Here is a 15,324-nt window from a genome sequence, read left to right on the forward strand (position 1 = left end):
CCTACACTTGCTTAAAAACCTGTTCCATCTCCAACTTTTTCCAGTTCTGACAAAGGGTCATCGACCTGAAATGTTAACTCTGTTTCTCTCTCTCTACAGATGCTGCCTGACCTGCTGAGTACGTCCAGCATTTTCTGTTTTTATTAATCTAGTTAATTGTTTCACTGATTATTTATTCAACAAATTTCTAAAGTTTGCCTGCCAGGAATTTCCTCAAGGGTTTTCCCGATCGGCTGCTGTAACTTCGACAGAAGATTGGCGTAAATTCCGGAGCAGCCGCATAAATGGGATTTCCGCCAAAGCTATGGCGGCCGATCAGGAACACCCCCCCACCCCCCACCAACCCCGCGGAAATTCCCACAGACCATATACAGAGCACATTTTAAGTAATATTCTTGCATTTTAGTAACAGACATTTTTTTTTCAATTCATAAAGAACAGAGTTGGAATAAACGGGTCTTTTTCCTAGTCGAAGGCAGTGACTAGTGGGGTACCGCAGGGATTGGTCCTAGGACCCCAGCTATTCACAATATATATTAATGATCTAGACGAGGGAACTAGATGTAATATTTCCAAGTTTGCAGATGACACAAAGCTGGGTGGGCGTGTGTGCTGTGAGGAGGATGCAGAGAAACTCCAGTATGATTTGGACAGGTTGGGTGATTGGGCAGATGCATGGCAGATGCAGTATAATGTGGATAAATGCGAGGTTATCCACTTCTGTGGCAAAAACAGGAAGACAGATTATTATTTGACCGGCAATAGATTGGGAGAAGGGGAAGTGCAACGAGACCTGAGTGTCCTTGTGCACCAGTCGCTGAAGGTAAGCATGCAGGTGCAGCAGGCGGTTAAGAAGGCAAATGGTATGTTGGCCTTCATAGCGAGAGGATTCGAGTACAGGAGCAAGGATGTCTTGCAGCAGTTGTACAGTGCCTTGGTGAGACCACACCTTGAGTATTGTGTGCGGTTTTGGTCGCCTTATCTGAGGAAGGATGTTCTTGCCATGGAGAGAGTGCAGCGAAGATTCACCAGACTGATACCTGGGATGGCAGGAATGACGTATGAGGAGAGATTGGGTCGATTAGGCTTATATTCGCTAGAGTTTAGAAGAATGAGAGGGGATCTCATTGAAACTTATAAAATTCTAACAGGACTAGACAGACTAGATGCAGGAAGGATGTTCCCAATGGCGGGGGAGTCCAGAACCAGGGGTCACAGTCTAAGGATAAGGGGTAAGCCATTTAGGACAGAGATGAGGAGGAATTTCTTCACCCAGAGAGTGGTGAACCTGTGGAGTTCTCTACCACAGAAGGCAGTTGAGGCCAATTCATTAAATATATTCAAGAAGGAGTTAGATATATTTCTTAAGGCTAAAGGGATCAAGGGATATGGGGAGAAAGCAGGGACAGGGTACTGAATTTGGATGATCAGCCATGATCTCATTAAATGGCAGAACAGGCTCAAGGGGCCGAATGGCCTACTCCTGCTCCTATCTTCTATGTTTCTATGTTTCTATAAAAAAATGTACCTCGAGCTGAAAGAGTTTGTTTTATGCTGCAATGCGGCAAGTTAGTGTCCCATACAGGGAGGGAGATTACAGGTTAACATTGTTATACTGTCAGCACATTTTCATATAGAAACCAGGTTTTTATTTCTAACATCATATATTATTTACGCTACATTGACTAGTTTCTAAAATCATGTTTGGTTATAAAGACATAAGAAAAATGCTGACATACTTGTGTAGAAGCTAATGTCAGTTTGTGTATGTGTGAACATAATAAACACTGATAAGTTGCTATTATAGAAATATACAGTCATTCCTCACCTTCAAGCCTCATGGGTCCACTGTCTATACTCCCTCCTAAACCAGGTTTGTCACAATATGGAGGAGCCCAGTCATGGTCACAGTGGCAGTTTTTATTGTTGTTGCAAACCTATTAACATGTAAAATAATTTGTAAAGTAATTGCCAACATGTTTAAAACAAGAACAAACTTTATTTTTTTGTTTTACTTGGTAATTTATGTGCAACACATGTTAAGTAGAAGAATTGTAAAGCAAATGAACTTAGTAACAGTAGCTCGCTCAATGTTTCAGATTTTACATTTAGGGTTAATAACAAATAGCTTTCATCTTGATAGCTCGATTGGTAAATGCACCATAGGGCATGGTACTCTGCCTTACATCCAGAAAGACTTGGGGGTCGATTTTCCTGAAGCTGTCGGGAAGAAGGCGGAACTACAACTTTCGGGTTTTAGACCCGCCTACTTCGACGTCCGGCCAATCCGCGCAATTTTCCCTTGATTGACCTTGTTGAGCCCGCCCAGCGGGCTCAGCAGGCCAATTAAGGGCCACCCGGCAACAGGTGACGTCACAGACTGCAATTTCATCTGTCAAGAGTTCTTGACAGATGAAATATCAGTGTTTCACAGCTGTTTGAAGCTGTCAAACACTGACAGTCCGAGTTCTAACATGAGTCCTTCTGCACAGACTCAGTTAGAACTCACACCGGCACTCAAAGCTGAAGGCTGTCACTTTTCACAGATTGCAGCCGCTCAGCTTTAAGTGCCGGCTGAGTGATGGGCTCCCGACGGCTACAGGAAGAAAGGCTGTTAAGGTAAGTACAGGTAAGTAAAAGTTCTTTACACATTTCAGACACACCAAACACACTTACCTTTGCACTCATGCACCCATCACTCACATGAACACCGACATCGCGACCCCTCCAACTCCTTCAACCCGACGGCCCGCCTGCTCTAACCTGGCGTGGTTTGGAGCCATCGGGAATCCCACACGAAACCCCTCAAAATAGGGATTAGGCTAAAAACTGCCTGTTAACAGGCAGTTAATTGGCACTAATCCCTTCCCGCCTGGTTTCGGCGGGTCCCAGTGCGGGGCGGGTACCCGCCGCCTCTGAAAGTTGCGTGGAGCGGGGTTTTGGGACCCCCGAATTCGGTATTTCTCCCCCCCCCACACGCCTGAAACCCCGCCTGACGGCTCCACGAAAATCGACCCCTTGGGCTCAGTTCTTGGTTTGTGCTTGGTTAGCTGTTCTCAGTTGGCAGCTCCAATTAATATCCCTAGCTAGGGAGTGACAAACCATCCAAGATGCCATCCAGTGACTTCTGCTGGAATTGCTGTGGATATCAGGTGAGGACAGGAAAAACCCAGCTGTGCTGACCCCTGTGGTTAAATAGCCAATGGTCATTGCCCTAGTTCACCCATGAAAAATGAGCCCTTAGATGAGATACCAAAGGGTAAATGGGTCATGAGTCACTACCTTCAGAAGAGTGGAGGAAAAAAGAAAAATATACAGCAATGGACGAAATTCTAGTCAATTCAGAAAGTGTAATTGAGAAAGCTGAATTTTGTAACAATAATTACAACTGACAATGGCCCCATGACTTGATAACTACCAGAACAATTCTTTACAAAAATCACTATCTAGCTAATGGATAGTGTGTAGACACAAACATTTATTTAAAAAGTACATGTATGATAATGTGGCAGCACAACTTGCCAGTGTGCTGTGGGGAAAAGTAGCAGGATAGAGGATCACAAATGCAATTTCTTATAAAATCATGCAATCAAGAGTAGCTCCGGCTGAGGCTAGCTACCTCTAAATGGGGTGAGAATATTGGTGAATCATAAATAGTTAATCCAGTACAGCTATTTCCTAGTAGCCTAATCCGGAGCAATATAGGCAAAGGGCTCGGAGCAGGTTATGTGCCTGTCTTCTCGGTCAGGTAATGCCACGTAAGGGCAAGGTTGGAAGGGAAATAAATTTTAAATGGCAAAACAAAGTACAAGAACATTTGAAAATCGAGTATGAGAAAAGGCCCGTCAGCCTGCTCCATGCAGAACCCATGTGTGATTGTTCTATCGTGGACTTCCTTCCCATACCACCCGTTGATTTCCTACTTCAGGAACACTAAAGGGGTAATTTTCTGGCTGTGTGTTCCTGGCGGGAAGCCCTGCCCGCTGGCAATGCACATCTGAAATTCAACTGCACACTGCGTAATTTTCCAATCTAATTTAAAGTGGTTGGAAAATCATATGGAGTGCACAGCAAATTTTTGATAGGCACTGCTGGTGGGAAAAGCTACCCACTGGGAAGCTTTCAGCACGGATCAATGCTGGGAGTACAGGTACATTGAATTTACTTTTTTTTTCAGGAACTGTAATCTTTAAAGGGTTGCAAAGTATTCGTCTAAATCTTTTACATTGCACATAAAAATACATCAAAAACAAGTTTTTTTTTTAATGAGCTACGGACCACCGAACCAGCAATCTTTTTTTTGGCTTCAAAATACAATTTTGTCAATTCCACAAAATTTAAATTCAGTAAACGAAAACATTTCTAAATAAATGGAGTCTGAAAAAGCAAGTAAAACATGTTCACTGGTTGCCTGAATCTGAATTTGTGGGATTTACAAAAGTCTCATTTTGAAAAGGAATCAACAGGTTGAAATATGTAATGTAAAAATACCTTAGCATTAAAGCCCATTGATGGCACAATGGATAGATAAAAAGCTCATCTAAAATGAAATCTTTGAACAAGCAAAAATTAAAGGATGATAAATGTGAATATCAGTTTTAATATTGCAAACTAGCTAATCGATAACGAGACCAGGCTTTTTATGTAATTCGTTAAAAATGTCCCTTGAGTGTCTGAAAGAGATTTTACACAGTTTGTGAAACTGCTTGTACAGCCTTGATTTGTTGTTTTAAAAAAAAGGGTTTTCTTAAAATTGTTACACTTGGCAATTTTACATTGTAGCATAAAAGTAATGGGCCATATTTTCCTCCGGACGCTAACTTTACTCAGAAAGTAAATGGGTTAATTTTCAACTTGCTGCTGGAGCGTAAAACTGGCTGGGTTGGGCAACCAATATAGAAGCTGGCCAATTTTCCTTACCATTGAAAGGAAACACAAAGCCAGTAAATTAGCCCTTTTCCATTGAAAGGAAAACTACCTGACTCACAAAGCCAATTTTATGCTCCGGTGCCAAGTTGAAAATCACCCTCAATAGATAGGAACAGTGGTGCAATATAGGTAGAAAGCACGAACACACCATTCATCCGTGTTTAGTACTGCTTTGAGGATTGCTTCTATCCAAAAATAGGTTCATGGGAAAATGATAAAGAGGCATTTTGTTTTGCTTGTTAAGGCCTTGTTAATTTGTAGGAGGAGGGAAAGATAACAGAAAAGTGACTATTTTACTCAAGATCAGTTCTGGCCCTAATGAGTTTAACTAATGAGAATATTTTGTAAAGCCTGTACGCTGAAGGGAGAGCTTGCCATGTAAAAAAGGAGAGAATGGCTGAAGAGAGGGAAGGCATGGCGACCTCTGTGACTTTTATTTCTCTTTTGATTACTGTCCATATTCGAGTACAGGGCAGCTCTGTTAGTTTTGCACATAGATGAAGGATCCCGCCAGCAGGAAGCATGCATTTACAAGGAAATAGTTTGCACACAGGCTTTTGGGCTTAGTGAATGTTTATTGTATTAGTTTGTGCATGTGCATGGTGGGAGGAAACAAGGACAAAAGAGACAAGGAAATGCTAGCTTCATAAAGGAATAATAACCAAGAGAATGGCAGATGATTTAAGCAGAGGAATGTTATTATATGTAAGGTACAGGTGTATAGTATTTATATTTATGCTTACCACATGCTTCCACATTGTTGTGTTTGTTTGGAAACTGTCTCATACCAGGTAATTTAGAGATTTAAAAATAAATTGGTCGAAGACTGTTCCTCCAGGAACAATAATTAGCATACATTTAAAAATGCACATTTGTGTTGTTTCCATGGTCTTTCTGCTGTACTAATATAGGTGGTTAGTGGAATTAATATAAGTGGTTAGTGGAATATCATATAAAAAACTGATACATTTTTGTAAAAAACAGAAAGACTTGCATTTATACAGCACCTTTCACGACCACCGGACGTGTCAAAGCGCTTTACAGCCAATTAAGTACTTTTGGAGTGTAGTCACTGTTGTAATGTGGGAAACGTGTAAGGGGTCGTTTTAACGAGCTTATGGTGTGCTAGATCGGTTTTGATTTTGCACTGCTCGTGAGCGGTTCCGAAGCGCTCCCCCCTCACCGGTTCTAGACACTGGGCTTATTGCCAGACAACCTTGATGTGTGGCCCAACTTGTGACTCGGAAGACAAATGGATCAGGTGAGACAAGGTGAGTTTTAAATCAGAAATATCTTTATTTTCAAGGAGAATAAACACAGAGAATGCAAGAATCAATTTAGACAAAAATCATTAGCACGTCTCCCAATGGGAACTAAAATTTAACACACAAGGAATAACTTTGACTATCTTAAATCATACAACAATTCTTAATCAGCGGTATACTAAAACGGGGGTGGGAAAAGCGCACGGACACATCGAGGGATAAATCACACTCCTGAATTACAAAACCCTTAATGTTACAAACCCTCCCGTTGCTAAAATATACCTCAACTATGTCAGTTAGGTAGAGTTGGGCCTTTATGCTCACCAGAATTTTTAAACCCTCCTGGACCTTGGTACTCCTTGTTACGTCCGGGATCTCCAATCTTCCTTATGGGACCGGCTCCTGGACCCGCTCTCCTGCACAAACTTGGAAGTCCTCCGAACTCCTCGAGCCGTCTCCTCTTCCGCACGGTCTTCGAACTCCTGATGGTATCTGGACTTGGACTTCACTGCTTCTGGTGAATCTTGTGGATCTGTGAGTCTGGCTGAATCTCTCTCCTGCACAATCTTGAAAGTCCTCCGAACTCCTCGAACCGTCTCCTCTCCACTCAGCCTTCGAACTCCTGATGGTCTTGGATCTGGACTGAACTTCTGAATCTGCTCTCCTGCACAATCTTGTGGGCCCTCTGTGCTCCTCGAACCTCACCAGGGTTTTTAAAACTGTCCTTGACCTTGGTGCTCCTGTATGAAACTGTGTTTTGAATCTGTCTGAATCTCACTGAATGAATCTCTTGCTGTCGATTTTCCCTCAACAGTTAACACTGTTTCCTTGCCCTTATCTCGGCGCCAAATCATGGGTTTTCTTTTGTCAAGGTAATGGGCAGGCTGCTTTGACAAAAGCAAGTACTTTATTTTAATGTCTTGTAAATGAAACTGATGGGATCTGTCCTGTGTCCCTCCGAGTTTGGTACAGATAATGTTTTTTTTTCTGTGCTCAGCAATTTCAGAGATGGGTTTGCGTTTTGCTAGCAATTAGCGCACCTCCAGGTGCAAATACTTTTGTTTACGAGTTCGTTACTGCTGTAACCATATTATCATATCAATAGCAGTAAGTTCTGGAATCTTCTAATCGGTGATGACTCAGGCTGCTGTAAGATACTGCTGGTGTGTCCTTTTGAACTGAGCCATGAGAACTGCCAACTCCATCTTGTGTTCTCACAATGTGGCCATTTCAGGGGTTTTACCAATCTAGACTGTATTTTCTGGATTTTGCGAATCCTACAAACGCGGCAGCCAATTTGCGCACAGCAAGCTCCCACAAACAGCAATGTGATAATGACCAGGTAATCTGCTTTTTTGTAACACTAATAAATGCAAACTTTTTGAAGAATGTATTTAGGTTGAAGCTGTGATTTGTAATGAATGCTGTGTTTCTTGCTAACCCTTGGGACATGCTACAACACCAACACATGCTAACCAGATTTATTAAAATTCAAAATATTTCATGTATCCTTTGTAGAAGAACATTAATTTGATATCATTTTTAAAAATAGGGTTTAATAAGGGTTTATTAATATGAAAAACGTTTGCACATTATCCTGAGGAATGCATGTACAGCAAATGCATTTATCAAGATCTAAGATGAAAAAACTGCTAGAATGAGAATAGTACACACAAAAATACTGAACATTTCTATTAATATGGTTGGTGGCAAATTTCCAGTAATATTTCTAAAACTACCTTCTTTGGATAGCAAAAATTATGTTGCTTTTTTATAATGGTAAAGCTTCTCAGTGAAAAAACTATTAAAACTGATTTAAAAAAACACTTTGCGAAGTGAGTTGATGGGGATTAGAAGTGCACTGTTCATGATGATTGAGCTGTGAACATTTGCATCTTACTCCCTTACAGGACACTGCAAACAAAAAATGATTCTGACCTATTATATTCCTGAATATGTATTGTCCCAAAATATGGCATAATCCCATTTATTAAAGGCTATCTTTGCTCTTGATGTGATCATTTACTTTTTGTTTAATTATAAGCTGGAATGAGTTACCTCATTCTGTTACAACTTTTAAGAGTTATTGTTTATTTGGTTGTAAATATCCTCTATTTTTCCTCAATCTTCCCCAATGACACACCAAGTCTCGTCAAAAGGTGAGTAACCTACTCTTATCAATGTAACTAAACTAGTCACTAGAAATTGCACTGAAGGTGCCTCCACTTGGCACACTCCCGCAACGATGCTGCGAAAATCAGAAATCCAGTCTGTGTGGGAATCCCGTAGCTTAATGCTCTTTAGTGCTCAGTCATACTGTACCATCTCACTGCCCGCTGTTCGGTAATGATTTTTAAAATAATTTTCAATGTTCCCTCCCCCACTTTGAAAAGTAGAATAATGTAAAAAGGTCCTATATGGCTCTAAAAATGAAATCAAAAGCTTTCGAGCCCTTTTTCTGCATTGCCAATTTTAATTTCAAGGCGACTGAGTTCTCTTTTATATTAATCCTAAGGGGATCAAGTTGCAATTCTGCAACAGTACAAAAGCTCTGTTGGCTCTGTGTCATTATCAGACAATGATCAGAGTGCTTGAGAACCATGAAACAGCAACTTACTGGTTGCTATAGTAATCAGAAACAAAATGTCAAAAATCTAAAAGATAAAAATAAATGTTACTAATAATTGTTAGGTAAAGGTTACACACGTTCCCTTTACCCTCCATGCTTTGGTTCTGTAATAATACTGAACACCAAAAGATGGCAATATTGGGTGGTTTTGAAGTCAGTATAGTATTTCTGAATTATTTTGTTTGAAACTCACAGAAGTTACAACATGGAAACAGGCCATTCAGCCCAACCAGTCCACGGTGGCATTTACCCTCTATGCGAGCAAATAGTTCTAATCACATTTACCCACTCAGTTCTCATATCCCTTCAACCTCTTTTCTTTCATCCGCCTGTCCAATTTAATCTTGAATGTTGACATTATTCTGCCTCAATCACTAACCCTGGAAGTGAATTCCGCATACTCATAACTCTGTGTGAAGAAGTTCCTCTTGATCTCTGTTCTAAATCTCTTATATTTAATCTTGTAACTATGGTCCCTCAATTACTAGAAAAAGTGTGCTATCCTATCCCATCCTTTCATAATTTTAAACACTTTTATCATATCGTTCCATAATTTGTGCTGTTTTAAGGTAAAAAAAAGACTCAATTTTTCAAGTCTTTCCTCATATTTTGTATTTCCTCATATTTTGTATTTCCTCACACTAGGCAGCATCCTAGTGAATCGATGTTGCACCCTCTCTACAGCCTCAAATTTCTCCCAATAATGTGGAGCACGATACTGCACACAGTACTCTAACTGTGGTGTCATTAAGGTTTTACATAAGCTCTTCATTATCTCTTGGCTTTTACATTATATACCTCTTGTGATAAGACCTGGAATTCCATTAGCTTTTTTTAAATAGCCTTATCAACCTGAAGTACTGCATATTTAATAAGGTGGAAAATGTTATTTAAAACTTTTTAAAATATTTGTCACATTGGCTTAATAGAACTTGAACATGGTGTACACAATTATATCTAGTCATTCATTCATAGAATTAATGTAATAGCCAGCATTTTCTATCAATCACTCTTAGTGCTCATTGATGTCTAAATGTACTGTAATTGTAAGTCTTTTTGTTACTTAATTTAAAATATTATCAATTGAACTTTTCATTTTTCCAGGCTAATAAGAATAACCTGAACATGTGTCTAATTAAGCTAAAATTAAAGCTCATGGAATTGATGGCAAATTATTGACCTGGTTAGGAGATTGGTTAGGCGAAAGAAGACAGAGAAGACAGAGAAAGAAGACAGAGATATCAATATGTGCATGCCTCATGAAATTTATACTAAATCGTCATTTAGCATTATAGAAACTAGTGTTTTCACACTCATCCCACAAAATAGGTCCATTTTATTTTGTTTTTTGAATTATATAAATGCGTTCTTTCCACATAAGCTGCTGGAATATCCAGGGTCTCCGCTCCTCAACTTTTGGGATGAAGAGTACAGACCCTGAATTCCTAAAAGATATAAAAGACATTGATATAATTGTGTTAACAGAAACATGGTGCCAAAAGGACGTGCCCACCCACTGTCCTCCAATGTACCATGAAATCATTGTGCCCTCAGTAAAGAACACTAAGACACGCAAGGGCAGAACCTCCGGGGGAATCTTGGTGTGGTATAAAGGAGAACGGGACAAACACATCTCACCGATAAAACAGGGAAAATCACACGTATGGCTAAAATTAGATAAAAATATAGGAATAGCAAAAAAAGATGTTTACTTATGTGCGATCTACATACCCCCAATAGAATCGCCATATTTTGAAGAGGAGATATTTGACACTCTCCACATGGAAATCAGCCATTTCCAGGCCCAAGGAAAGGTGCTACTATGTGGGGACCTAAATGCAAGGACCGGATGTGAACCTGACTTCATAGACCCACAGGGCAACAACCATGTGTTTGGCCAGACCCCTTTATATGTCACACCAGCCATCGCAAATCGGAACAACCTTGATTGTGAAATAAATAAAAGCGGTAGGGAGGTAGTGCAACTCTGCCGAGCCTTAGGCCTGTACATAGTTAACGGTAGGTTCAGAGGGGACTCCTTAGGGAGACTCACATATTCCTCAACTCTTGGGTCTAGTGTGGTGGATTATACAATCACTGACCTGGACCCCTGCGATATCAACGCATTCACTGTCAGGCAGCAATCCCCCCTCTCAGACCATAACCAAATAAATGTGTACCTTAAACTTTCTGCCCAAACTACAGACACAAAAAAGGAACCCAGTAAGCTCCATAAAATAAACCAGACATACAGATGGGCCCCAGACAGTGGAGACAAATTCATCACAGCACTAAACTCACCTGATCTCACAAGTAAAATATCAAAATTTAAAGAAAATCTATATGAGATCACCAGAGATGGTGTAAACATGGCCATAGATGATATAAATATGATCTTCCATGAGGCAGCTGTAAAAGCCGACCTTGTGAAACAGAAGAGGAAACGTTACAAAAGACACAATAAAAATGAGAAATGGTTTGACCACGAATGCAAAAATGCCAGAAAAGACCTGAGAAAAATATCAAACCAAAAACATCGCCAACCAAACAATCCAGACCTACGTACTAGATACAATGAGACCCTCAAAAGATATAAACACACCATTAGGAACAAAACACAAAATTATACCCACAAAATACTCGAAGAAATTGAAAACTCCATTAATCCAAATCAATTCTGGGAAATGTGGAATAACCTGAGTACAACACAATTGCAAGCATTACCAATCCAAGATGGCGACATCTGGAGAACACATTTTGAAAACCTCTACAAAGACATCCCAATAAACGAAACAAACCCAAGTCAACATCATGTCACAGAAAAACTCCACACATTAGAAGCAACAATTAAAGACAACCAAAACCCTCTAGACTCCCCAATCACATGGAAAGAACTGGCCACAAAAACAAAGGCCTAGAAATTGGGTTCTGGCGTAGGCAGGGCTTTAGCGCCGGAAGTTAGTGCCGGCGCTAAGTCCCCCTGCACGCGCCAAAAATTCAGTAGTGCCGCGCCCAAACGGCTGCCGGGGCTACTGAAGGGTCTTTGCGGCGGTACATCGGCGCTAACTGCCGTTTCGCGCCGCAATTCCGGCGCTGCGGCACCTGATGCGGTGCGGCAGGCTGGGGATGTGCAGGCCTCCTCCTCCCGTTAAGGAGGAGCTGCCTGCACCCGGCCGCGGCCCGCGCAAATCAGCTTAAAAATGAGCCCGGCACCTCGGACAAGTGCCAGGCTTGCATCTGTTCCGGGGGGGGGGGGGGGGGGGGGAGAAGTCCGGGGAGGGAGCTGCGGGCAGGCGGCCGGCGGGAAAGTGGCCGGCCACCGCGGGGCCTTTAATGCGCCGGCGCAAACTGGAGTAAGGCACCTCTGACAGAACGTTGCTTGCGGCTGCCACGGGCGAGGCGGCCGCAACTCAATTTCGGAGTTCGGGCGGGTTACCACAGCAACCGGGACGCTGCACACACCGATGACGTCATCGGTGCCGGCGCAGCGCTACCGGTGCAACGCCGATTTAGGGCCCCAGGGAATTTTTAAACTGGCCATAACTCTGGCGCTAGTCCCTCTAGCGCCTCAAAAGCGGCGCTAAGGCAACTGAATTTCTAGGCCAAAATCTCTCCACCTAAAGAAAGCCTGTGGTCCAGACAACATCAAAAATGAAATGCTCAAGTTCAGCAATATGGAGATGCAGGGTGCGGTACTCAAGTTATTCAACATCATATTACGTTCAGGCTGTTTTCCCGATATCTGGTGCCAAGGACTCATCTCTCCCATATACAAAAGTGGAAACAAATCAGACCCAAATAACTACCGCGGCATCTGTGTCAACAGTTGTCTAGGGAAGTTATTCTGCAGTATTCTAAATAGTAGATTACTGGATTTTCTTAACAAACATAAGATCCTTAGAAAAAATCAAATAGGCTTTCTTCCAAAACACCGCACCACCGACCATATCTATACCCTTCACACTCTCATTGAAAAGCATGTACACCAAACAAAAAATGGGAAAATATTCGCTTGTTTCATTGACTTCAAGAAAGCCTTTGACTCTATCTGGCACGAAGGGCTCTATTACAAACTTCTTCAGTGTGGAATAGGGGGCAAAGTCTATGACCTTATTAAATCGATGTATCTGAAAAATAAATGCGGTGTCAAAATTGGAGACAAACGCACCTGTTTCTTCACCCAGAGAAGAGGCATCCGGCAGGGCTGCAATTTGAGCCCGACCCTGTTCAACATATACATAAATGAACTAGCAGACATGCTGGAGCAAAGCGAGTCACCGGGTCTATGTCTCCTGGATGGAGAAGTGAAATCCCTGTTCTATGCGGACGACCTGGTTCTGCTGTCTCCCACAGAACAGGGATTACAGCAACAACTAGACCTACTCGACAAATACTGCCAAAATTGGGCCCTAACAGTAAATCTAAAGAAAACCAACATCATGATTTTTCAAAAAAGGCCCAAGTGTCAGGAAAACAAATACCAGTTTACTCTCAGTGATACCATCATAGGACACACTATGAGCTACACTTACCTTGGTCTAACCATTACAGCATCAGGGAGCTTCAGCATAGCAGTGAATGCATTAAAAGAAAAAGCCCGAAGAGCCCTATATGCAATAAAAAGAAAATTCTACAACATCCAAATCCCAATCAAAATCTGGCTAAAAATATTTGACAGCGTAATCCTGCCGATTGCGCTGTACGGTAGTGAAGTATGGGGCCCGCTCAATCACCATAGCTACACTAAATGGGAAAAACACACAATAGAAGCCCTACATGCAGAATTTTGCCGAAGCATCCTTCGCACCCAAAGGAAAACACCAACAAATGCATGCAGAGTCGAACTAGGCAGATACCCACTGATAATAAACATCCAAAAACGAGCACTAAACTTCCTAAATCACCTCAAATCTAGCTCCCCAGACACCCTTCATTTTATAGCCTTCCAGACCCAAGAACTAAACCCAGAAAAGAGTCCCCTGAGTCAGCTGCTACTGAAACTAAGTAGTCCTACTCAGCCGGACCCTGACCAGTCCCAGACCAACACTGCCGTCCAAACACCAATCCGAGTGAACCAAATCATTAAACAAAGCAAAGAAACCTACCTGGAACATTGGAACAAAATAACCAAAAGCCAAAGCAGATTAGAATGTTACCGGGCCCTAAAAAGAGAATATAAACTGGCAGACTATCTCTCGACCATCAGAGACACAAAACAGAGACAGACCCTCACCAGGTACAGACTAAGCGACCACCAGCTGGCAATTGAAAAAGGAAGATACAAGAAATCCTGGCAGCCTAGAGAGAATAGAATATGTGATCAATGTCTGGCCGGCGAGGTTGAGACAGAGATGCATTTCCTCCTAAAATGCGAAAAATTCAACACATCAAGAAACATATTATTTGACAAGCTCAGCCAAACAACCCCAGATTTCAAGGAATTGGATGACCTGTCAAAATTAAGATTAGTCCTGGGAGAAGGAGACAGACCATACCTTGGTGCCAAATATGTAACAACATGTCACAACCTGAGGACTGTTTAAAATTAATACTGAATGTACCCACTGATGTACAAAGACTGTTTAAATTAATATTGTTTAAAGTATTATTGTATGTACCCAACGAAGGTCAGAATTGTTTGACACCTACAGAATGCTGGAAAACTGTACTTTTTGTTATGTAAGCTTTGGCAATATGGTTCCCTGTAAACTTTCATGCCAATAAAGCATTTGAATTGAAATTGAATTGAATTGAATTGTGTAGGGATAATGGGTATGTACTCGAATTGGAAGGAAGTGACGAGTGGTGTCCCACAAAGATCTGTGCTGGGGCCTCAACTATTCGCTATATTTATTAATGACTTAGATAACACAATAGAGAGCCATATATCCAAGTCTGCCGATGACACAAAGGTTGGCGGCATAGCAAGTAAAATTACAAAGAAACATTGATAGATTAAGCAAGTGGGCAAAACTGTGGCAGATGGATTTCGATGCAGGTAAGTATGAGGTCATCCATTTTGGATCAAAGAAGGATAGATCCCAGTATTATTTAAATGGTGAAAAGCTAGGAACAGTGGAGATCCAAAGAGGTTTAGATGTCCATGTACGCAAATTACTAAAATGTAGCAGTCAGGCACACAAAATAATCAAAAGGGCTAATGGAATGTTAGCTTTTAATACTAGAGGGCTAGAATATAAAGGGGAGGAAGTTTTGCTACAGCTATACAAAGCCCTGGTTAGACCACATCTGGAGTACTGTGTACAGTTCTGGGCACTGCACTTTAGAAAGAATAAAAACATAAGAATATAAAGAATATGAGCAAGAGTAGGCCATTTGAGCCTGCTTTACCATTCAGTAAGATCATGGCTGATCTTCTACCTCAACTCCACCTTCCCGCGCTATCTCCATAGTGTCAGCCATGGCTCAGTTGGTAGCACCATCGCCTCTGAGTCAGAAGTTTGTGGGTTCAAGTCCTACTCCAGAGACTTGAGCACAAAG

At 41.5% G+C, this 15,324-nt stretch overlaps 1 protein-coding gene across 5 annotated transcripts in view; it reads right to left on the minus strand.

Moving 5' to 3' along the window:
• The window catches only part of adam12a (ADAM metallopeptidase domain 12a), a 432,297-nt gene that overhangs the window by 24,805 nt on the left and 392,168 nt on the right, over nucleotides 1-15,324 (minus strand). For all 5 annotated transcript variants that reach the window (XM_085994669.1, XM_085994672.1, XM_085994668.1 and 2 more), the window contains one exon: nucleotides 1,829-1,937. In XM_085994669.1, the coding sequence (XP_085850795.1) occupies nucleotides 1,829-1,937 (109 nt within the window). The remainder of the gene's footprint in view (nucleotides 1-1,828; nucleotides 1,938-15,324) is intronic.

The sequence above is a fragment of the Somniosus microcephalus genome, chromosome 8, assembly GCF_052327205.1.
Source record: "Somniosus microcephalus isolate GS21.2 chromosome 8, FLI_Smic_1.0, whole genome shotgun sequence".
NCBI classification, from domain to species: Eukaryota; Metazoa; Chordata; class Chondrichthyes; order Squaliformes; family Somniosidae; genus Somniosus; species Somniosus microcephalus.